Source organism: Sebastes umbrosus, chromosome 2 (genome assembly GCF_015220745.1).
Source record: "Sebastes umbrosus isolate fSebUmb1 chromosome 2, fSebUmb1.pri, whole genome shotgun sequence".
Taxonomy (NCBI): domain Eukaryota; kingdom Metazoa; phylum Chordata; class Actinopteri; order Perciformes; family Sebastidae; genus Sebastes; species Sebastes umbrosus.
Genome location: NC_051270.1, coordinates 1,890,720 through 1,913,669, shown reverse-complemented (window position 1 = coordinate 1,913,669; position 22,950 = coordinate 1,890,720). Strand labels below are relative to the sequence as shown.

The window sequence follows — 22,950 nt, the reverse complement described above, 5'->3', positions numbered from 1 at the left end:
CGAAGTGGATCAGATGTTTGCTCTACGAGCATCTACATGGCCGACTCATGTTTGATAACCTCTTTTAACCAGTCTGAACTTCTCCCCGGTACGTTTCCCCCTCTCCGTGGCTCTGAGAGAAAGGAAAAGGAAATTGGGGTTCGCAGGGTGAAGACAGACACCCACTTGTTCCAGCTCTCAGGCCCCTGGCCCCGTGCTCTGCCTCAGATGTCTCTCCACTTTAATTACCCATGTTCCCCACGAGGTTCAGCGGTGCATAAATATTTAAGGATGCTGATATTGAGAGATATTAAGCAAGTGAAGTGGAGAACATAATACGAAACAAGAACAAGTTCTGCACATCGTTAAGGTGGGCTCTTCTACTTTCTGGACAGTCAGGAGTTTCACAGGTGAGTTTAGAGAAGCGGAGAAAAACAAAATGATATTAAAATTCACAATAAGCAAAAATAGCTGAGAAGTCCTGCCAGACCACACAAAGTGGAAACTGTAAAACAAATCACATTTCTGTGCTCTTTAGAGAGGATTTCTTAGAGGATAACACATCAATATTTCCCTCTGACTTGTGGAAAAACTCAAGTAAAGTACAAGTACCTTGAATTTGTAGTTAAGTACAGTACTTAAGTAAATGTACTACCAGTGCTGTTAACACTTATACAATCGATTCAGCTGATTTAAAATGTACTGTACTTAGTTTGTTTATATCTGGTTTCACGCCAAATAGGTAATACAACAACTAATTTATGACATTTAAAGTCACATTTAGTCATCCCCTTTTCTTCAGTGAAAACATGGTAGACTTTAGAAACTCTGGAGTCTGTAGCGTGACTGCTTCAGGCCGACTTGTTCAGAAAGCTCTGTTCATACTTTGACAATCATCTATGTACTTGTTAGTGTGCTACACCTGTGAGCTCTCTGTATTTACTGTAGTAGTAGTAGCTCTTCTTTCAGAGGTAGTGCGGAGCACTTCTTGTTCAGCCCATTTGAGTCAGTTAGGAATTTTAGGTTAGAAACCAGTGGTGGAAAGTAACAAAGTACATTTACTCAAGTGTTGATCTTAAGTAAAATTTGAGTTACTTATACTTTCTACGAGACTACATGTCAGAAACAAATATTGTACTTTTTACTGTGCTGCTTTTACCTAACAGATAAAGTTACTGGTTACTTTATTAAACTATAGTTCCCAACATTTTTGTCTTGTCAACTCACACAAAAAAGCAGCGTATTTGTGTCTCCTTATCACGTTTCTGATGTCTCTGAGTTGGTAGCAGTTCCACCAAAGAGACATTTCTCTTCTAAACTTCTCAGATGGTTTCATTTAAGACTCAGCATGCAGGACTTGTACTTGTATGTTTTTTACACTTTTATTGCTACTTTTACTTAAGTAAATAATCTGAGTACTTCTTCCACTACTGTTGTATGATGTACTGTGTTTTTGTTTCTAAAAGGAAAATGTTGGTAATTGAGTTAAAAGCTGTCAGATTGATAAATGAGTGATCTGTAACAGTGTGATGGAGGATCACTGAACCTTCTCTGCAGAAACAGGCGCCGTCGATGTGCGAGCAGTTGATCTCGTTGTGGCAGGAGCACGACGAGGTGCAGTTGATCCCGTAGAGGCCAGCGGGACAGCTGATGGAGCAGTCGTCACCCTGGACACAACGGACACACAGACAAAGTGAAACTGATGGAAATGGAGTTCCTCAATATCCTCATTACATTTTTAAAGTACTTCAGTTTTTCTACTTTCATTTATTACCCCAAAATTGATTGGACATCACAGACTTCTATCATCATGTTCTTCACTCTCAGACACTTTCACAATTTATTTTAATTGATGAATTCATTTAATGACTAGAACACCTTGACACATTTGAGCTGCATCTCAGATTAATCTTCAGGTTCTCAGCTTTCAGATGATGAACACCACTTCTATGTGACATCTACTGTTGAACTTCTATCTCCCCCTAAAGACCTCCTGTCTCCCACCACTACCGCTCTAAAAGAGAGGGCGGAATGGTAAGGGCTTAAATTCACAAATATCAATATTGGCCTCAATAACGGAGCATCGGTCTCTACTGCCCATAATACTATGCAAATACAATGATACACAATGGACCTTTCTCTGGGACACATGTTACTGTTGTAAAACCAGCAGGTCTGTATCTGAACTCAGTACACAGAGCACCACATTCACCCTCCGGCATCTTATTTGACTGTCTGATATCTATGCTTTAAATAAATTCCTCAAAAATTCCACATTAAAATAAAAAAGTCCTACTTTCTACTAACAATCACACAGTACATTGTGTCATATTTCATAGATGTGAAACCCGTCCACCCGTCAGCGTGCTACATAAATAAATGAATGTAAATGTAAAGATGTGTTTTCTTTATCTGCAGCGTGTTGAGCTCTTTCTCTCTCTCTGCCCTCCGTTCATCACACTCCAAAGAGGCGTTTCATGATGACTGCAGCCCTCGTTCACTGTCTGGGCTTCTTGTATTCTTCATGAGACGGCCCGCTCTGTTGTTGTGACTGTGTGCACAGGGTTTGAAGTTTTAGAAATAACGTGACTGACAGCGAGTTCTTCTCTCCCACCTCCTGCGGCTCGGCTGCAGGGAAGCGGGTCTTGTTTCGGGGGTTCGTCTTTAATTCATTATAAGCCCACGACTGCTTTAAATTTGATGTCGGTGGCGGAGATGCAGCAAACAAGCGCATGCATTATAGAGGTGAGAGACGATCATCGCTGATGGCGTCCCTGCAGAGAAACACGGTGTCTGTGCTTGTCCAATCAATGGAGGACACGGTCAGAAGACAGCTTGGCATTAGCAGGACGTCTAACCTTATTCTCTCGCCGTGAAACGAGCTCCACATAAACCCGAAACCTCCAGCACGCCGTCGCATTGATCAGGACCTTCAACATATAAACTGTGCTAATTAAAGCTGCCTGCTTCCAACCTGCTGCCTTTAAATTGCTATTAATCTAATATTCACAAAGCCAGCCAAATGTGCAAAGACAGGAGAAGAGAGAAGCCTTATTAAAAAGTTGGTGAATTAAGGACTAAAAAAAAAAGCAGGAGTTCCAACAGGAGACCTCTGAATAATAAATACACGTTGGATCGATGGCTCCTGATATTTATCATGCAATTATGAATTCCCAGATGTCGAGTGGAGCTTTATCAGCCTGTTGTTTTTATTGTTCTTATCTCAAATCCAAGATAAGAGACAATAAATAAATAAACGGGTTAGTTTTCTTCTTTAAAACTGGACTGAAACAGGATTAATTTAATCACTTTGGGGGGTAAATCACATTAATTACAGGCTCTTCTGTGGATCTGAGGAACGCGTTATGAGGCCAGCAGGCTGTTAACCCTCTCAATACACACACACAGCTTCCAGATGTGAACGGGTAACACTGTGAGTGTGGAGCAGAGGGTTGCTGGTTAGATAAAGGTTACAAAAAAATACTTTTATGATTTTGAAATAGATTTTTTAATGCCAGAATCGATATATTTGCTTCATTTGAGTCTCTGTGGAGGTAGAAGGAAGTTACCGCTTTTATTGTTGTAGTCTGAGTAACGTGACGTCATACCCGTTCCGTATCTGTCAACCAAAACAAACCACAGCGAGCTGAAAGTAGAAACCGTTGGAGGGTCAGCGTGGATACGACCTGCACCCTCACATGTTAAATCCAGCGTGGTAAACACTACACATCCAGTAAAGGATGGAAACACTTTGGGTTTCACACATTGACAGGAAAAGCAGAGCTAGACATCACGGCTAAAGCTGCATGCTAACTCTGTCACGGACAGGGAACGTTATCGTATCGCGGTAGCGTTGCGGTCGAGCCGGCCGTCAGCCAGTGTGACGCGTTTCCAGTCAAAGCCAACAGCAAACGCCTGCCAGCGTGTTGGAGTTCTTCTTCCTCGTGTCCAGCCATCTTCTATATCACGTCTTTCCAGTGGTGTTGGAGTTTATCAGAGGTCACTGTCGGACGCGCTCGGTTAACGAGGACATCCTGTCAAATACGTGGCTCAGATACTTTGTTGGTTATTTTATTATTTTATAAATAAATCTACAAAAGCATTACAGCTACAATCCGATGAGTGAAAAACAAAAGCACATTCATAGGACTATAGAAGTAAATAAATCAATTTAATTGAGTTATCTAGAAGCATGCAGGCTCACCATACAGACGCAACATATTGATTTCGACTGTTCTCAACATAGATCTAATCCGTGCACTACAGTATGTTTCTGAAAACATTTGAGGAGAGAAATAGGCATTAACGTAACAGAATACTGATTCATAATTGATCAGCGCTGCCTAGTTTGACCGTTTGGTCGGAGTTCACGAGTGATTGACAGCTGCTCAGAGACCGCAGCTGGACGGCAGACCTCAGATCAGCTCTGATTGGTTGTTTTCCTCCGGTCTGTGAAATCTTGTAGATGCCGTTAGGAGCACCGGAGGACACAGACGCACATGATTTTTTTAAGATTACCTGTCTCATGTACTACTGTCAGGATATAGTGACGTTTTATAAATTATAGTTTTTGCTCCATTGCCCCGCTGCAGCTTTAATTCAGCGAGCTATTTCCGTGTTGTTTCCGTCTCCTCTCTGTGTCTCCAGATCATCTGCCTGCCTGTCTGCCAGCTAACCCTCCAGCCACTTCAGCCTGCCCACGCCACTCACCCTCATCCACCCGTCCTGCCAAGTCTGTCTTCCACCAGCACCATCACCCCCCTGCTGTCCGCTGCCCTCTGCCTCAGCCAGCCATCATCTCCTCTCCACTCCTCCGTTCCCTCTGGTCTAACAATAAACCATCAACAACTTCACCTGAATCTGCTCTGAGTCTGTGTCCTGTGTTTGGGTCCATCTTTCTACATCACAGCTCAAAAAACAAGACAGAGTATATGTCTGGACCGTGTACAGTCAGTCTGTGAGTTTGTGGCTCAGTTGTTCCACTAATAGTCAGTGGTCATGTCTATAATGTTAAATCCAGCGCTATATGTCCACCAGGTCCGGCGAGGACACTAGGGGACGCCCTGCTCCACTCAGCTGGCCATGCATGTACCTTATCATTGAACGCACCTGATTGGTCCCTGGTTTTCAAACAGGAAACAACATGGCGGCGAGTTATTCCGTCTAAACAATCCACCAAAATCTACTTCTCAAAACATTTCAAGCGACAAATAGTCCATGCCTCTGCTGAATCTGGTTTCATTTTAGAACTAGATCGCCTAGTTTGACAGCCTGGTCCAAGTTTTGTGAGATGGACGCGTCACGCTGGACGGGCTCAAAGTTGAAAAATCTCAACTTTATGTAAATACAGACCCTCTCCAACAATGGAAAGTGTTGAGACGCCCTCCGTCACTGGATCTGGTGGAAATGCGCCGATAGAGGAACACTCCGCCGGTGAGTGGAACCAAAAAAAACAACAACCAAAAAGCATTTTAAATCCTGCATTGTTTACATAAATGTTCACTAACTTGCAGTCTTCTTCTTCTTCACTGCCTCTGCTGGCACATTGCTGCATTTCTTGGTGCATCAGTGGAATACTGTGACACTATTGGTAGGACCGTGTATCACGTCACCAGCGTGAATGTGCATGAATCAATCGGGAACTGCTCCACTACTAGAGGTGAAAAACGCCAAAGGGAACCTTTAAACAATGAATTCTAGGGATGCACCGATACCGATACCAGTATCGGGTATCGGGTCCGATACTGTGCTCATGTACTCGTACTCACAAAACGGCTCCGATACAACGGCACCGATACCACTCACTCTCCACCTCTCCGACAGTGCGGGCAAGACGGGCCCGTGATGCGCTCCCATCTCAGCCGGCGCACGCCGGCCCTCACTTTCATTGCGCCACAGGGTTTTGCTTGGTGACTCCTTGGTCCGTGTTTCAAGACGAGTCGGGTGGGTTGCAGACATCACCGCAGACCCCTGGTGCCTTTTACGTGGGCCGAGCCCCGCCCTGTTGGCACGACGAAGTTGGGGCGCACTGAGGACAGTTCGCCCGGTCGACAGTCGCACCGGGAGCAGGGGGCCCCGTCCCACCCCAGCAGGAGAGAGGATGAGCACTTTGTCCACGGCCCCGGGAAGCACCTTCGCCCCGAGCCTTTCCAAGCCGACCTAGAGCCGGTCGCGGCACACCGCCTCGTATGCGGGACTCCCCAGCCTGCCGTGTGTCGCTCACACCCTCCAGCTGGCTGTTAACGAGGGTCTTTTTGCACAGAGAAGTACTCGTATCGGTACTCGGTATCGGAGAGTACCCAAATGTAAGTACTTGTACTTGTACTCGGTCTGAAAAAAAAAGTGGTATCAGTGCATCCCTATTAGTTAATCTAGAAGCAAATACAAACTGTTACAGCATCAGAGCGGTTTAGAGACGGAAAATAACTGTAAATAGTTTGGAGGAAAACTTTCTGTGATTCTTCACTTTCCCCTGAATCCAACACTTCCTCATGACATGACACATCAGAACTGTAGATTTCAAACTCCGGCTCAGCGTTCCTCATGTTTGCAGATATCGATCGAAACTGTCCAGAGCGGTGACAATACCACGTAGAAATTCTGTTTAAAGCCGGTCTTCTCGTCCACGCAGTGACACATAAGAGGTAGCAAACAGCGAGTTACCAGCGCAGCATCAATTCCCTTTAAAACCAACAACATTTGGCGGAGAGCAACACATCTATCTGAATTCAGCTGCTACGAACCAAACGGACATTCATCTGCGGCGCTCGTCTCGCTTTCATCTGCTGAAAAAATCCCTGATGTTCTCAGTCCAATTATCAAAGTCCCTGTCATCTCTGTGCTCCTAAGGTGTCTCATCTCCGCTCTCCGCTCAGTCACTGTGAGATCAGTCAACGCACCGGGAGGGCCGGCGGGCCGCAGAGTCTCTCCAGTTACTGCTGCACACACCAGTCACAAACCACACACACCAGTCACACACCACACACACAGCTACATGTTACTCCAATATGAACACGTGCCTGGCCTGAAGCTAAACAACGCTATTATATGAAGTTGCCTCCAATAAATCTAACATTTACCTTTAATCCTGATTCTGCTTTTAACTCAAATTAACCTGAACAACAGAACACTAATCCTTACTGTGGTTATGTTGAGTGTTCACACTGAAAATGTGGCACCAATTGAAATGTTAGCATGCAAACTAAAAAACACTTCATCATAATAATTGCAGTAGAGCTCAACAGTGAAGTTCCAGAAGTGAAAATCCCATTTATATTGATGATTTTGATTATCAGCCATAATGTCGTAACCATCCAAAGTAGACTTACTACGAGCTGTGAGACTGTGAACTGGTGGTATATGCTCCTGTACAAGTGTTTTAAAGAAAAACATGTTTTATTCACGATGCCATGGAGAAGTACTACACTACCCACAATCCTAAGTGTTACAGAAAGGCTAGTGAGGGTATGTGCTCTTACGTGCTGCTCTGTCTAAGAGTATAGAAGCAATTTTGGACTGAAAACGCTTATTATATTTATTATTTTATTGTTCAACCCAGGCTGTTTTGGTTGAATAAGACAATAGAATAGATTTCTTTTTTGTTTTACTTTTGTACGGCACTTTTTAGGCGGACGTTTTACTGGTGTCCGGTAGTCGCTTTCAGTCCAAAATGGCGGAAGTGTAGCTCTGCTGCTGGAGGCTGATTTTGAAATGGAACGAACAATTGACTTTCACTTCTTAGCAATATACGATTCTTTTAGCTCGTTTGGAAACTTTCTCTTATATCACAAAAATTGTTCACCGAAACGTGTTTCTGACAACATTTGAGGTGAGAGATAAGGTATGCAGCAGTTACTTTAAATGTTTTTTCTAAGTTTTCCAGAGGCGGCTGGTCGCCTTTCGCAATGGTTCATGGGATGCGTAGTTCCTTCACTCCTAAAATAATTTCTGTATACAGTCTACAGCCTTTTTTTTTCTGTTTTCCAATTTTTTTTTCTCTTCTCTGAATCAGGTGTTTTATGGTCACAATTCCTCTCATGGCTGGATGGCTTGGCTCTGTGCTTAAAACACTTTATATCAGGATTTTTTGAAACGTCAATGGAGTAAATTAATGTTCCAATATTCACTTCCAGAATCGGAGCTGTTCAAAAAGTGGGCATTTAATGTTGAGCTCAATGCACAATAGAAATAAGGGAGCAACGTAATACAGAAGTTGGAAGATTAAAAACAAACTGAGGACAGAGAAGCATTTAGCTAATGAAGCAAATAAAGCATCAAATTCTTTAAAACACTTCCAAAGTTGCAGCTTATTTGACTTAAATGATTCTTTTATAGGAGAAAATGGTTTAGTTTTAGTTTATTTTGGACGTTTTCAACTTATACAGTGCAAATACACATAAGGAAAACAATAATAAGTAATTACTTTAGAAGTAATCAAAGCAAGTTTATGCTGACTGAAAAGGTGAAAAGGACTAAAAACAACCTCCTTGGAGGATGTTACAAAAGTGGACTAAAGTGTAAATGTCCTGACGCATCGAGTTGGTCTCACAGCGATAGCTAAACCAGTCCACTCACAAACACACGGAGATCTAGATAAAGTGAATCCACTCTTATTCCTGCTTACATACACAACCCTGCCCTCTCCTCCTCCTTCAGGTTGACCTATATCACGGGGTTTTGCACCTGCAGTAGCCTTTCTCCTTTACAAGCCACGTATACTGTAACGCTCCGACTAAACCTGCAGAGTCAACAGCACCTGATAAATTAACCTCAGCATGTTGTAGAACATGTTCTATCTGCACCTGCACACATTATGTTCACATGTTGGCCGGACAGAACCGCCTCTGAATCAGGGACCAGGACAAAGACACTAAACTCCAGCAGGATTTCAGTGAAGCTCATTTACACATGCAGTGATTTAGCTACCAGCTGTTGTTTCACTGTTCATTAAGGGATGTAGAGCAGATTTACAGATGTGGAGGAGACTCAACAATATATTTTTTATTTGTCTGAATATTGTTTTAATTTACTTGGGAATAAAAAAGATTTATAAAACTGTCTTAAATTTGATTTCTAGCCATTGAAGCTGAATATTCCTGCTCAGGCTGTTCTCATCTATTGTTCGTAGCTATACCAACAAAAAGTATTGCACTATAATCTGTACATAACTCACGTAACCAATTTGTTTGTTATCCACGTAATGGTGATCCAGGACAGGCGACGTAGTCTCCCTACGCAGACTTAGTCGCTCTTTCTGTATACTACGTCACTCTGTCCTGTTAAAACATCTGGGGAAGTACGGAAGTTACGTGACTAATAAATCAACGATGACTTCTGGTTTCACACGGGACTCGAACAACGGTCTCCTGGGTGAAAGTCTGGTGTTTTTAACGCCAAAAACACACCAGAGCAGCGGCAAAGTGTGCCATGCAATGTCTAGAGAGTCTGGAGAGCTGCGGCGGCCGCTACCTGCAGCCAATCAGTAACCAGTTCCTGTGACTCCTGTGACATGTTGACCTGTGTTACAAAGAATTTCTTCCTGTCTGAAACACGTGTTTTCGGCGTAAAAACACCGGACTTTGACCCAGGAGACCGCCGTTCGTGTCCCGTGTGAAACCAGAAGTCAACGTTGATTTATTTGGTACTCAAGTTACGCTACTTCCGTAGTTATTTTGACCCAAATCACGATCTTTTCCTAAACATAACTAAGTTTTGTTGCCTAAACACCACATGGGCTTGAACAGGCACACCGATCGCTTGTGTTTCTGGACATTCGTCGGAAAACGCACGAAAAATAACAAATTACTTTTCATAAGATAATTTGAACGGTTGAATGTGGAGACATTAACATTGGGACAGAATGGGAATTGGACATTGTCTCTCTGATTCATCAGGCCTCCTGTTCAACTCTGCACACCGTCTCCAGCAGCAGCTCCTTGTGACCACTTAAAGAGAAACGATTTGATTTAATTGGTCTGTTTACTTTATGTTTATTAACAGAGTGGTTCAAGTATTCAAAAGCAATCTCATGAAACACCTGCAGCTCCTGGTGTTAATTTGAAGCGGTGATGTGATTAGAATGATTCAGCAGCATTAGATCATACTCGCCAACCTCGCGATTTTCCTCGCAGACTCCCGTCTTTCATCGCCCTCTCCCGGTTTCCTCTCGGTCTCACAATTCTCCCGTATTTTTCCCTGATTTATGGCAAATTTACACACCTTTTTTTCCTTTTCGTTATCTTAGCCTGTTTCTGGAACTGAACTGTGTGTATAATCCCTACTGTTTCAACAATAGAGCTACACCAAATGACTAAGATAGGCAGTCTATGCTCGCGACACAGTGCAGTTTGAGTTCATGTTTAAGCTGCGCTCGCCACAGCGTGCAGCGCCCGAAGTTGGGCTTTACTCGATGCAGTGAAAAGAGAGAGAAATGGAGAGTAATAAGAGAAAGAAATACTCAAGCAGGAGCAAAAATAAAATAAAAAGTGGATGAATAATAGCTTATGCCGGAGATTCACCAGAAGTCACCAGAATGAAACAAAGTCTCTGAAACTCACATTTTTCTGGGTGTTGGCAAGTATGAATTAGATATGAATCACAGCGGCCGTGTTTGTGTTTGTGCACTTACTATGAACCCCGGAGCACACATACAAGCTCCGGTGATGCCGTCGCAGTCGGCTCCGTTGGCGCAGGCGCACAGCTCTCTGCATCCCTCGCCGTAGTAACCTGCCGGACAGGTCTCGTTACAGTAAAGCCCCGCCCATCCCGCTGCACAGGTGCACTCTCCGGACAGAGGGTGGCAGCTGAGAGGAGAGCAGAGGTCAGTCAGTGTAGTCAGAGTAAAGTTCATATTTTAATCTGCATGTGGAACAAACAAAAAAACAAGCACTGCGAGGACACAAAATGTCACCTTTCTTAGATTTAGGGGAAAAATGCAGCAACAATTAGAAGCCAGCGTATCTATCCTCACTACGTTTAGATCTGTGGTCTTGAGAAGAGACACTTTATGCACTGTATGTCGACTGATATTAGATTAAAATGTAATAGTTTCATGATGTACAGATCTCAAATGGAACGTTTTATGGATGATTTATCAGAGAAAGAACTGTAACGCTTGACATTGAAGAGCAAAGACATCTATCATTTGAGCGTTTACACTTGAAGAAGCAGTAATTCAGTCACAACCTTCCTCTATTCAGACCGGTGTATAAAAAGCAGAGCAGGTTTCAGTACCTGAGTGTGTTCGCAGCTTTGCAGGGGCAATATTTGTCACAGATGAGTCCGTACAGGCCCGGGGGACAGAAGCGGTCCTGGCAGCTGGGGCCCTTGAAGCCCTCGTTGCACAGGCAGGCCCCGTTGATGTGGTAGCACTTGGCTCGGTTCTGACAGTCACACTTGTGGGCGCACTGCGGCCCGTAAGTGCCAACTGGGCATTCTTCCTGGCACCTGGGTTTAAAAACAATAACAGAGGAGCGGTGAGACGAGGTGTAGAGCATGATGGAGGAAATCTAGCTGGTTTAGATCGGAGTGTTTCTGGTCAAACTCGGTCAAATGAGAAAGGTTGCCTCTTAAATTATTTTTCGTGAATTGCAGGAAAAACAGCGTGTTTCTATTCTTTTATTGGCAACACCATGCTGCTGCCAGTGTTCCTGTTTGTATTTTGGATCGGGTGGAGTTCTCCTCAGGTCTGTTGAGGTCTGACCATCTTTGGGTCCCGTCTGGATTGTTTTTTTTAACATGACTTTATGCATGTCAGGTTCTGGTGGGTTTTCCTGGGTTCTGTTTCAGATCAGGTCCAACATTTCTGACCCGTGTAGACCTCTGAAGATGTGTCTCAAATAATGTCAGACCTTCTTCAAATGCTAACATGGCTAGCTTTACAGGATTTATCTAAAACTAATGCTCTCTAAAATTACGATCTTCATGCATTTATACTTTAGGGAGCACTTCTCACTCATCACTAACGTTCTCTGTCATTATATCCGCCTCATTTCAAGCCCTCCAGCTGAGGAAGAAAAGTGTCTGACTGAGAAATGTTCCTATGAAATTGTGACTCAGCAGGTAGAGCAAGTTGTGCACTAATCACAGGGTCAGGCCGGCAGCTTGCATGGGAGGGACTGCCACGGTGTGGAAATGGACAACTTGTGAAACGCCTTGGATAAAAACATGGACTGCATTTATAGAGTGCTTTATAGTCATTTATACTTTTGTTTATACTGTTTGTGTGTTTAAATTCTAATACCAGGTTTTTGGAGTACAAGTTAGAGGTCTGTCAGTAAAACAAAAAATATGATAAGCAATGTAAAGATGATCTACATGTTATAATAAAAGTGAAAGTGTGACACCGGTAACCCAGAAGATAAACTCTAATGTTGCTTCTGTTTTCCATTACTGCTGATCAGATGATGCACTTTATTTTACCATGCACTTTAACCTTTGACTGCATAATTGCACTTTGAACTGCATTATTTGTATAATGATATTGCACATGTGGACTGACTATATCTATTTATTATGTATTTAATTATTTTTTATAATATTGTTTTAGATTGTCGTCTTAACTTTTTACTGCCCTTTAAGACAGTTTGCATACGACACTGGTCACTAACCTTATAGCTGTTGCTTTGTAGAGTACCCTATATTTATAAACTGTCTTTAATGCGTCGTGTATGTGATGGGGAGTTGCAAACTCAATTCCATTGTACCTGTACAATGACAATAAAGGAAATCTAATCTAATCTAATGAAGGCAAATCAGGCAGAGCAGTAAAAACAAATAAAAAGAAAAAGCGTCATACTTTCTTTTCGGAAAAAGGTTGATTTTTCTGAGCTTTTGCGCCACGAAAAAAAAGCAAGAAACCAATCACTTTGCGCGGAACAGGTTGAGTTATGGCTATATTTATGTAACAAGAACACGAGTATCACTATTATTCAACGTTTAACCAGCAGAGCTGGATAGTTGTTGGACCCTGGTCGGAGCTGGTCGGAGCTGGTCGGAGCTGGTCGGAGCTGGCCGATGCTACGCTATGATTGGCCAGTCTGTGTTAGAGGGCTTTTTTTTTTAGTTTTAGGGTAACAAGGTTTCTCTATGTTCCATGTAAACATCATATTGCATCGCTGCGGTCCGGATGATCCTTTAAACACACATTCACAATTCATAGAAAGATCAATGATTCTCTCAACAGTAAAAAGTGAGCGGTATCATCCCACACCGGCAGAGAGCTCTTCATCCTCCTCACAGATGACATGAAGCTGCACGTCACGTCCACTCACGCCATTATAAGGTCAACAGGCTACAACATTACACCGAGGCCCTGAGTGCTCTTTATAATGAGCACACACGGAACTGAATTAAATAGAGAAATTGTTTAAGTTAAAGTTAGACCGGCGTCTCGGCTTCATTCTCGACACGTCCGCCGGTTGAAACCATTAAGAAATAGACAAATCGCTCAATTAAACCGGCTCAGTGAGGATTTCTGTTTTGTGTCACGTTTAAATCATGCCGACTTCCTCAGGACTCTTATCTCGGCTAATTCCATTAGAACGTGGACGGGCTGGAGGAGAACTCAATCTAGGAATTATTCCATGTAGGCTAATTCACCTGTCTGGGGCCTAAATGAATGGAGGTAATTTGGCTCAATTGAGAGTAAAGATGGAGAGGGAGAGAGAGGAAGATGGACAGAGCTGGCCGGAGAGGAGGACGGGGCTGCAGGAAGTCTTCTCCTGCTAATAGACAGCGTCGGAGGTGATGGAGGAAATAAAGGAGAAACTAAATGGCTCTTGGTTAAAATCTCCCACTTTCAGACCAAAAGAGAGCCCATTATCAATCAGAGAGCGTTAGTATGTGGGAGAGAGTACATTAACATATGACACCGAGCATAACGTCTTCATACTCTCTACCACATCGTATCTACGGCTCAAAGTTCACAATCTGTTTCTAATTCTGAGGACACAGCAGCAGCAGTGTGAGATTCACATCATGTTGCATGACTCTTTTACAATATATTATGTTGAAGGAGGGACGTCTTCAGGTCAACCGGGACTGACTTCAAAATGAGTTTGGGTTAGTTCATCTTTTGAATATTAGCTTTTTTGGGGCATTTAACCTTTAATTGATGAATTACAGTAGACAGAGATGAGACAGATACAGTGGTGGAAGAAGTACTCAGATCTTTTACTTAAAGGTCCCATATTATAAAAAAGTGAGATTTTCATGTCTTTTATATTATAAAGCTGGTTTAAGTGCTATATAAATACTGCTAAACTATCAAAATGCTCAATATACGGAGAAATACACACAGCCCATATTTAGAAATTGTGCGTTTGAAACAAGCTGTCAGGATTTCTGCCCATTTGTGATGTCACAAATATACAATATTTAGACCATTACAAAGTTTTAAACGTAAACATTTTAGTGTGTCCCAGTTTATTTCCGGTTGCAGTGGATGTAAACATGGACCCAAACTGTTGCCTAGCAACGCAATTCCGTTGCAATTCCATTGAAATGCACTAAAACGGAGCGTTTCAGACAGAAGGTGAATACAGGTATATTCAGGCAGACAATATGAGGAAAAAAACTTTTTTTTTTTAACATTACAGCATGTAAACATGTTCTATTAGAAACACAAAATACAAGTATGAACCTGAAAATGAACACGATATGGGACCTTTAAGTAAAAGTAGCACAGTGTATAGTGTTTTTAGCCCCTATCAACTGCTTGAAGTGGAAAAAAACAAGTTCCAGTACTCTCCTTATTCACATGTTGGTGTGCGTATCTGCTCAAGAGACTTTGCCTTTTGCTAGGTATTAAAATAACTTAAAGTATGAAAAGTAAAAGTACTCATGATGCAGAATGGTCCATTTCAGAATAATATTTTGGTTATAATTATTGCATGTGCATTAATGTGTGCTGGTAAATGCAGAGCTCTTTTTAATTACTCTACATACTGCTCAGTAGTTTAATCTATAATAATACCTCATCATTTATTTGTTGATTATATTTTGTTTTATTAATCTGAAGTAACGAAAGCTTTAAAATCAATGTAGTGAAGTAAAAAATACAATAGTTGCCTCTTAAATGTAGCGTGGTAGAAGTATAAAGTAGCAGAAAATGGAAAGTACCTCAAAATTGTACGCGAGTACAGTACTTGAGTAAATGTACTTAGTTACTTTTGAGCTTTAGACCCGTCTGTCAGGGGATTATAGACTTATTTAGGAGCTGAGGTTGAATTTACATATTTAAAAAACCCTCACACTCTTGCCAAAATGTATCCCGTATGCACAGAACACAGCCAAAATGATCAAATAAATAAATAAATAAAAAGCCAGAAAAGCTCCCTGGTGATGCTTCAGGGTTGAAGAAGCCGTCCGGCCTGCTGGTAACATTTCATACATCATTATTTACCCTGCTCTGTATTTCCTGCTAACATATTTACATTGACACCAACTCTTCTGCCTCATTGTTCCTGTGTCTTCTGTTTATTACATATTTTACTGTGTGTCCATATTTATTTTTCCTCCCTGCTGAATCATATTAATATTTTCAGCTGCAACAAGCTAATTTCCCAGAGGGGTCCAATAAATATTAATATAATTGTGTGGTCACACCGTACCTCTCTCCGATGTAGCCGGCGGTGCACTGGCACTGACCACTGATGTGGTCGCACAGCCCTCCGTTACGACACGTGCACTCCTGAGAGCAATTAATGCCGAACGATCCGAAGGAACACGGCTGAGCGCACACCGGACCCTGAGGAGAGAGACGACACGAGCGTCATGTTAACATGCACATCAAACAGGTGACACACTCGTGCTAACACGCTGTCAATTAATGAAATTGAGTTTCAGGACAAAATTATACATTTTAATTAACTAAGAAGTGTTGAATGTTGTCTTCAGCTGTACAAGAACTTTACCTAAACAGTCTTAGACAGTCTGAAACAGACAAAATCAAGGTATCACGGTTTCATCTGGTCCTGAACTGCAACTATCAGCAGGTTGGTTTGTTTGTAAAATCTTGCCAGAGTCTGAGCAGGTGCAGTGTGGACATTAAACTGCTTCTTCACTAACGAGAGTAAATACTAGTGTCCCGTGATGATACTGAATTCCAGTCTGGTGTGAGTTCATCTTTGGGGAGGAAACACGTTTCTTTTTTACATGTAAAAACTGTAATATGAAATGTCTGCTCCAAACACAAACATGGTGATTTGGGCTTAAAGATCCCCTCCAGACATGTTTTAAAGTGTATAGAAATACTATAATAATATTTAGTTCAACATGGTTTCCACACATAAAAAGTTAAAAGAGAAGTGGTTGGAAGCACATCTACTATTTCTCTCTCATTGAGAAATACTGGATTTGGCCTCGCCCGCCCAGCTCGCCGTCTGCAGCGATAGTTTTGGCGTCTGGTTTATGTTCTGTTAGAGGAAACATCTGAGAGATTCGGCCACACGTTTGACTTCGACCTGATATCATGCAGAAGCGTGTAATAGCCTGTCCATCAGACGATAGCGTGTCAATGTCACATTTTGCCTCGTTGAGGCGTGAATATCACACGCGTATATAAACGACAAAACCGCTCAATTAGGTTTAGGGAAAACGTCATGGTTGGCCTCAAATCAACGACGTCGTAACCTAAGTAAAATTAGTACAGAAACAACGTAACATCAGTGAGGAAAAGACGTCACAAACGTCACTAACTAACCCGTCCACCTGTGTAGAATATGTACGTGGATGTGTTTATATTGCAGTCAGTACAGACTACATGGCGTTTAGTAAATGACCCGCCAAAAGCAAGAATGGTGTTCTTATTGCACGCTTTTGACTTGCGCATTATCGTGTCATTCAAACGCCTTTTCGTGCGACTGGGCTGTTGACTCAGATGAGGAGTCTGTTCTGCACCAAAGTCGGCGACTAGCAGACGTAGCAGAATGTTAAGTGTAGTTAGCATCTTTTATTTGTTTATGTTGTTTGTTAGTTTGTTAGCTTGGCTGAAACAGTGTTAGTGGTTGTGAAACAAACAGTAATATCTGCTAGGATTATTTGGTAGATAGTGGAAAGAAGCTCCAGAGTCTGGTTTACATCCAAAAACTGCACTCTACCACGTTTGCTGTCCAAACTTTCACTCTGCTAATGCAAACTCTCCGCTCTGTGCTGGAGGTTTCAGGTTTATTTGGGGACATTTTAGGGGACATAAACATGATAAAAACATGTTTTCATGTGGAGGGGATCTTTAAACATTCCCCCTGTTAGCTGAACTCTGATAAACGTGCGTATTAGCTGGTCGTGTTGTGGACGTGCAGCAGCTCGTACCACCCAGCCGGCGGGACAGGAACACTCTCCGGTGACGTGATGGCACGTTCCTCCGTTCTGACAGGGACAGCGCTGCTCACACAGCGAGCCGTGTTTACCCGGAGGACACGGCTCCTCACAGCTGGAGGGAAGACACAGAAGAACGTTTATGTAGAAATAGAAATGAGCCGTCACAGTTCATAGTGAAGCTTCCTTAATGTTTCTAAAGGAAGGAGAGCAGAAGGTTCAACTGTCCAGGTGAAATAAGAATTAGAGGTTCACTATGAAATTGTATTGTAAAGTCAACATAAAAACAATCCATGGGTCTTATTAAGAGAAAGTCACAGTTAGCACAACAAATTATAGTGTTGGTAAATATTATTTTGCTATTTTACCATAACAGTTTTTCTCCATTGCTCTGTGTGCCGCCTGTGCTCTAATGCTGCTTTCACTTTTAATCACTTCTTCTTCATTTCACACTGTTCTCTTCTCTTTTCACTGATAGAAAACATTCTCAGTGTTGTTCCCTATGAAGAGAAAGCTGTTGCTGTTAAGTTGGCTCAATTACTGAGTCAGAATTGTTTGGTTTGGTTTCAGTATACAGACATATACTGTATACTGTAGCCTGGTTATTGGTCAACCTATGGCCTCCTTTCAAGCTACTCACAATAAGAGCAGGCTGAGACGGCTCAGTTTAAAGCTAGAGTGAAGATACTGGTATCAAATGAAACTAGAAAACCTAAAGAATCCATCAGTACCAACCATGTCATGAATAAATAACGCTACATTTTGTGGAGGAAAAACTGTCATATCCATTTTCAAAGGGGTCCCTTGACCTCTGACCTCCAGATGTGTGAATGTAAATGGGTTCTATGGGTACCCACGAGTCTCCCCTTTACAGACATGCCCACTTTATGATAATCACATGCAGTTTGGGGCAAGTCATAGTCAAGTCAGCACACTGACACACTGACAGCTGTTGTTGCCTGTTGGGCTGCAGTTTGCCATGTTATGATTAAAGCATATTGTTTTATGCTAAATGCAGTACCTGTGAGGGTTTCTGGATCAATATCTGTCATTGATTTGTGTTGTTAATTGATTTACAATAATATATATAAATACATTTACATAAAGCAGCATATTTGTCCACTCCCATGTTGATAAGAGGATTAAATACTTGACAAATCGCCCTTTAAGGTACATTTTGAACGGATAAAAAATGTGCGATTAATCACGATTAACTATGGACAATCATGCGATAAATCATGATTTTAATTGATCGACAGCCTTACTATATGTGTTTGTTAAACCATGTGATTTCTGTGTCGGACCCCAGGATGATTAGCTGACGTCATGGCGTCCTAACAGACTAAAAACACTGCCTACAATTCTATTTTCAGATTTGTTTATCTCCACTAAATGCGGGTGTTTGAAAGAAGGTTTTTGTTTTGTCATGAGTGTTTTTCGATTTGCTATATTTTCTTTTGAGACACCAGGATGTGATTTTGTTGACTGAATAAGGAGCTTTGACAACACATCACCTTTTGGAGTGTGTACTATAATGTCCTGTTTTTGTAATAATGTGCATATTGTTGGGTTTTAGTTCATTAATAACACATTTAAAACTTTTTGTTGAAGAAAAATTAGATTACTATTTGGTATATTTCTTTCATATAAAAAAAATGACCCTTCCTGTTCATGTAATAAAACCTACTCATGTATAATTTATGTTATAAATTACATAACGTCAATCTTAGGTAACCTTTAGCAGCACATTTCGATTAGGTCTACCTCAATAATGTATCACACAGATGAAGTATTACATCAAACACTTACTTATATAACTACAACTTCATTATTTCAACTCTGGGAATCACTGCATCTGAAATAAAGCCCTTCAACACACCACGTCCCATCCAGCAGGCTATACTCACAAGGCCCCGGTGTATCCGGGTGCACAGAGGCACTCTCCGGTCTGATGGTGGCAGGTGGCGCCGTTGAGGCACTGGCAGTCCAGCAGGCAGTCCTTGCCGTAGAGGTTGGGGTCGCAGGGCTCCTCGCAGCGCCAGCCCTGGAAGCCGTCGGTGCAGACGCAGGCTCCGGTTATTGGGTTGCACTTGGCCCCGTTCTGGCACTGACAGCGGTTACTGCAGTGGGGACCCCAGAAGTCGCTCTCGCAGCCTGGACGGAGAGGAGGAGGAAAGGAGGTCAACACGTGATTTAAAACTGTGTGATCATCAACACCTACACGAGGTCGAGAGGTCAGCGTGGAGGATTCATGGACGTCTGAAGATGAAGTAATCCACATGAGAGTGTTAAACAGAGAGGAGAAAGGTGAGGTGAGGTGAGGAGAGGTGAGATAAGACTTCAATTCTATTAAATTTATTTTTTATATATCGTCAAATCATAACAGAAGTTATCGCAAGATTCTTTTCATATAGAGCAGGTCTAGACCGTAATTTAGAAACCCAACAAGAGATCCCCTATTAGCATGCATTATGCGACAGTGGCAAGAAAAAGCTCCCCTTTAACAGGTAGAAACCTCGGGCAGAACCCGGTTCTGGGAGGGCGGCCATCTGCCTCGAGAAAAGATGAGGAGAGACGAGAGTACGAGACTCATATTCATCAAGCTTCTAAGAATTACGCTTACCGAAGCTCTCAAACACAACTCGGGAGTACAAATGGTCTCAGCTGAAAGCAGAGGTGGGACCAAGTCATTGTTTTGCAAGTTACCGGCCTTTACACCCCGTGAATAAACGAATGAAACGACACGAAAAGGAGAAATACTTGCCTGCGAATAATATATGTCTAATGCTTTTATTGTGAAAGGTAAGAACAGAAGGAGTGGATCTGGTCAGAAATCCATAACAAAGTTTGTTGTTGAATCTTCACTGAGGCACCTTGAAGTGAACTCCTCTGAGGGGAACAGATGTGGTAAATCTGCACACCGTCACCTCTGAACGTCAACGAGAGGCGACGGCCTGAAGAATCCTGATCTGCATTTTCCCATAATGCATCAGTAAACTCTATAGAGCGCGATGCTGTTTACCAACCCAGCTGGTCTGAGATCCCTTCATACTAAGAGATAACTTAGTGCAGGCAAGCCAAAGTCTACTGTATTTATACAGTGATTTTAAAACTATGAACTCACATACACCAAAGAACAGAAATAGACTTTTTACATTTCAGTTAATGTGATGCTTTGAGGAGAGTAATCCTCCGTCGCGGTGCAGCTGTCACTGATGTTGGGCTGCTGGTGGAAAAAATGAAAACACTAAACCACACTTTGCTCTTTACCTTTTTAAAGTAATCAATTACTATACGAATTACCACAGAGAAGAGTAGTTAGTTACTCTGTTTGTTTCGTACATTTCATCTGTCTTACCATAAGACTTTTGAAATGTTATTATCACTTTACCTTTATACACTTTACTTTTACTGTTTTACAAACACCTCTATATATTAATACGTGTCATTATGCAGATACATTTACTACATTTCCTGTTTACATTCAGTTTATACATTTGCAATACTGTCTACCACAAATTTGTATAACTTTATATTGTATTTATGTTTATATTTTAGCCCTATATTTGAACTTGCATTATTTCAGTAATATCTACATATTACTGGGGACAGTTTCAGCCTTTTAAGTCTCTTGTAACTGGATGGAAGGAATGTTTTCCATAAGAAATCCTTTCTTCAAACTGCCTCCTTCTCTTTAGTCCCTGTATTTAGAAAATAACATCACAGGTCTGTAAGTGGACGTACTGCACTAACATGTTCTCACTCCCAACGCGATAAATACGGCAGCTCGGTCACTGGCCCTACGCTTCAAACTACGACGCTCTACGTACCCTTCTAGCATCAGTTTTGCATGTGTCAACGTCCACTCATTACATGCATACACTCATTACATGGTCTTTTCAATATAACCTTCTGTTTTCACTGGAAATAACTTGGTTAGGTTTAGTAAAGATTTTGGTTTGGGCTAAAATAAGTATGTTTTTTACATAGTTAAGTAGGCTACATTATGTCCATGTTGCAAGTTATGTATGTTACTTAACGTTCTGCAACCTACATTATGTAACGTTATGTAACTTTACTTACGTACATAACTTAAAATAAGTCAACGTTGTGTGGAGGTAATCTTTATAGGTATCATTTTATTCCTTTGGTACAGTCTGTACTTGCTGTTTCAACATTCCTGCACCTCAGCTAATGAAAATCAGATGTGCCAGATCAGCAATATCCAGCCACTGTGTTGGACGGGGGAAGACTGAAGGGCAGCGTTTATTAAGGTATCGCCAACGCTCAGGTTCAGGCATAAAATAATTATTAGACATGTGTATAAAACAAATGTTTGTATAACAAGAGATGAATGCATACAAACTTGTCAAAATTACAATCCAAACATACGCCAGATTACATTGAAGTCTATGGGATCTTCGGTTATCTATCCCCCAAAAGGGGGCGAGGCCTTGACTTTTTGGGAAGTACCCGTATGTGCCGGTCTGATGTATAAAGCAGAGGATGCGTTAGGGCGTGGCTACCTTATGATTGACAGGTCACTACCACCGAGTTGTCTGTGTTTTCCTCTTAGACCTTTAACCCTTTCACAGCGTGTTTTCAGTTCATCAAAGTTAATTGTAACATTTTGGTTGCTTAAAAAAGGCGACGGCCAAAATGTCAGACTCAAATCTTCAAAGCTGTAGTCGTCAAAGCGTTGGGTGACGTCACGGTGAGCGCGTCCACTTCTTAGATACAGTCGATGCTTGAGAGTGAGAACGGGTTGAATCGCTGTAATAAATCAGAACCCGATGACATAAGATGAAAACAAGTACAGAAGACGGGAGGTTTTATTGTATATTACATCATCTCAAGATAAAATAAATCAAAGCACTATTATCTTTTTGATATATGCTCACGGGGTGAACTGCACTCCTCCAGAGGGGAAGTAAAGCAGCCAGAGTCTGAGTGCCAAGAGCTCTGAATGAATGGCCTCAAGCTAAAAGGACGAACCCTGGAAGTGGCGGTGAGAGACGGGCAAAGTCGTCCAGACTCGGAGAACTTTTCCCCCCCTAAACGTGGGTGGTGTAGTCTTACAGATATTATAGTGTTAAATGTTTCATCAGTAGTGTGGTGGACGGAGCTCTGAGCAGACAAAGTATAAATCAGACTCACACTCACTCCCTCTCAATCTTCCTCTAATTTACTCCCTTTTTTCTCTGCGTCTCTCAGTTCCTCCTGCCCTATCTCCATTACTCTCCTCCTCCTGTCTCCGTCTCAAAGAGGGGACTTCTCTTTATTTCTCTTAACTAGTGAGCCAGCATAGTCAAATCCTTTATCCTCTCACAGCCTCAATTATTCAGCAGCAAAGAGTCCAAATCAAGTGACTAATGACTTTGATCAAGAGTAGCTCGCTGGCACTAAGAAGAACTTTCTGCACTAAATTAAGAGCTGCATAATATACTTTGGGAAGGCCTAACTCTTTAAGGAATATTTCTAGGTTTGTCTACGGTGGGAGTCACTCTTTGCCAATAAGAAAATGTGAGCTTGCTCTTTGGTTTGGCTCTTTTCTGTCTCACATCTAGAAGAGAAACACACCGAGATTCTTAACCTGCCACTTCATTTCTGTGGTTGTCTCTTGACTCCAGGCTGCTGTAGTCCAACGGACTCAAA

The 22,950-nt window shown here is 42.0% G+C and overlaps 1 protein-coding gene across 3 annotated transcripts in view; it reads right to left on the bottom strand.

Moving 5' to 3' along the window:
- The window catches only part of LOC119501970 (multiple epidermal growth factor-like domains protein 11), a 157,694-nt gene that overhangs the window by 37,320 nt on the left and 97,424 nt on the right, over positions 1-22,950 (bottom strand). For all 3 annotated transcript variants that reach the window (XR_005209982.1, XM_037792770.1, XM_037792756.1), the window contains exons 7-12: positions 19,203-19,449; positions 17,290-17,410; positions 15,591-15,727; positions 11,212-11,424; positions 10,607-10,781; positions 1,526-1,646 (exon numbers count right to left, since the gene is read on the bottom strand). Coding sequence is in view for 2 of the 3 variants with exons in the window: in XM_037792770.1 (XP_037648698.1) it covers positions 1,526-1,646; positions 10,607-10,781; positions 11,212-11,424; positions 15,591-15,727; positions 17,290-17,410; positions 19,203-19,449 (1,014 nt within the window). In the remaining variant the exon portion in view is untranslated. The remainder of the gene's footprint in view (positions 1-1,525; positions 1,647-10,606; positions 10,782-11,211; positions 11,425-15,590; positions 15,728-17,289; positions 17,411-19,202; positions 19,450-22,950) is intronic.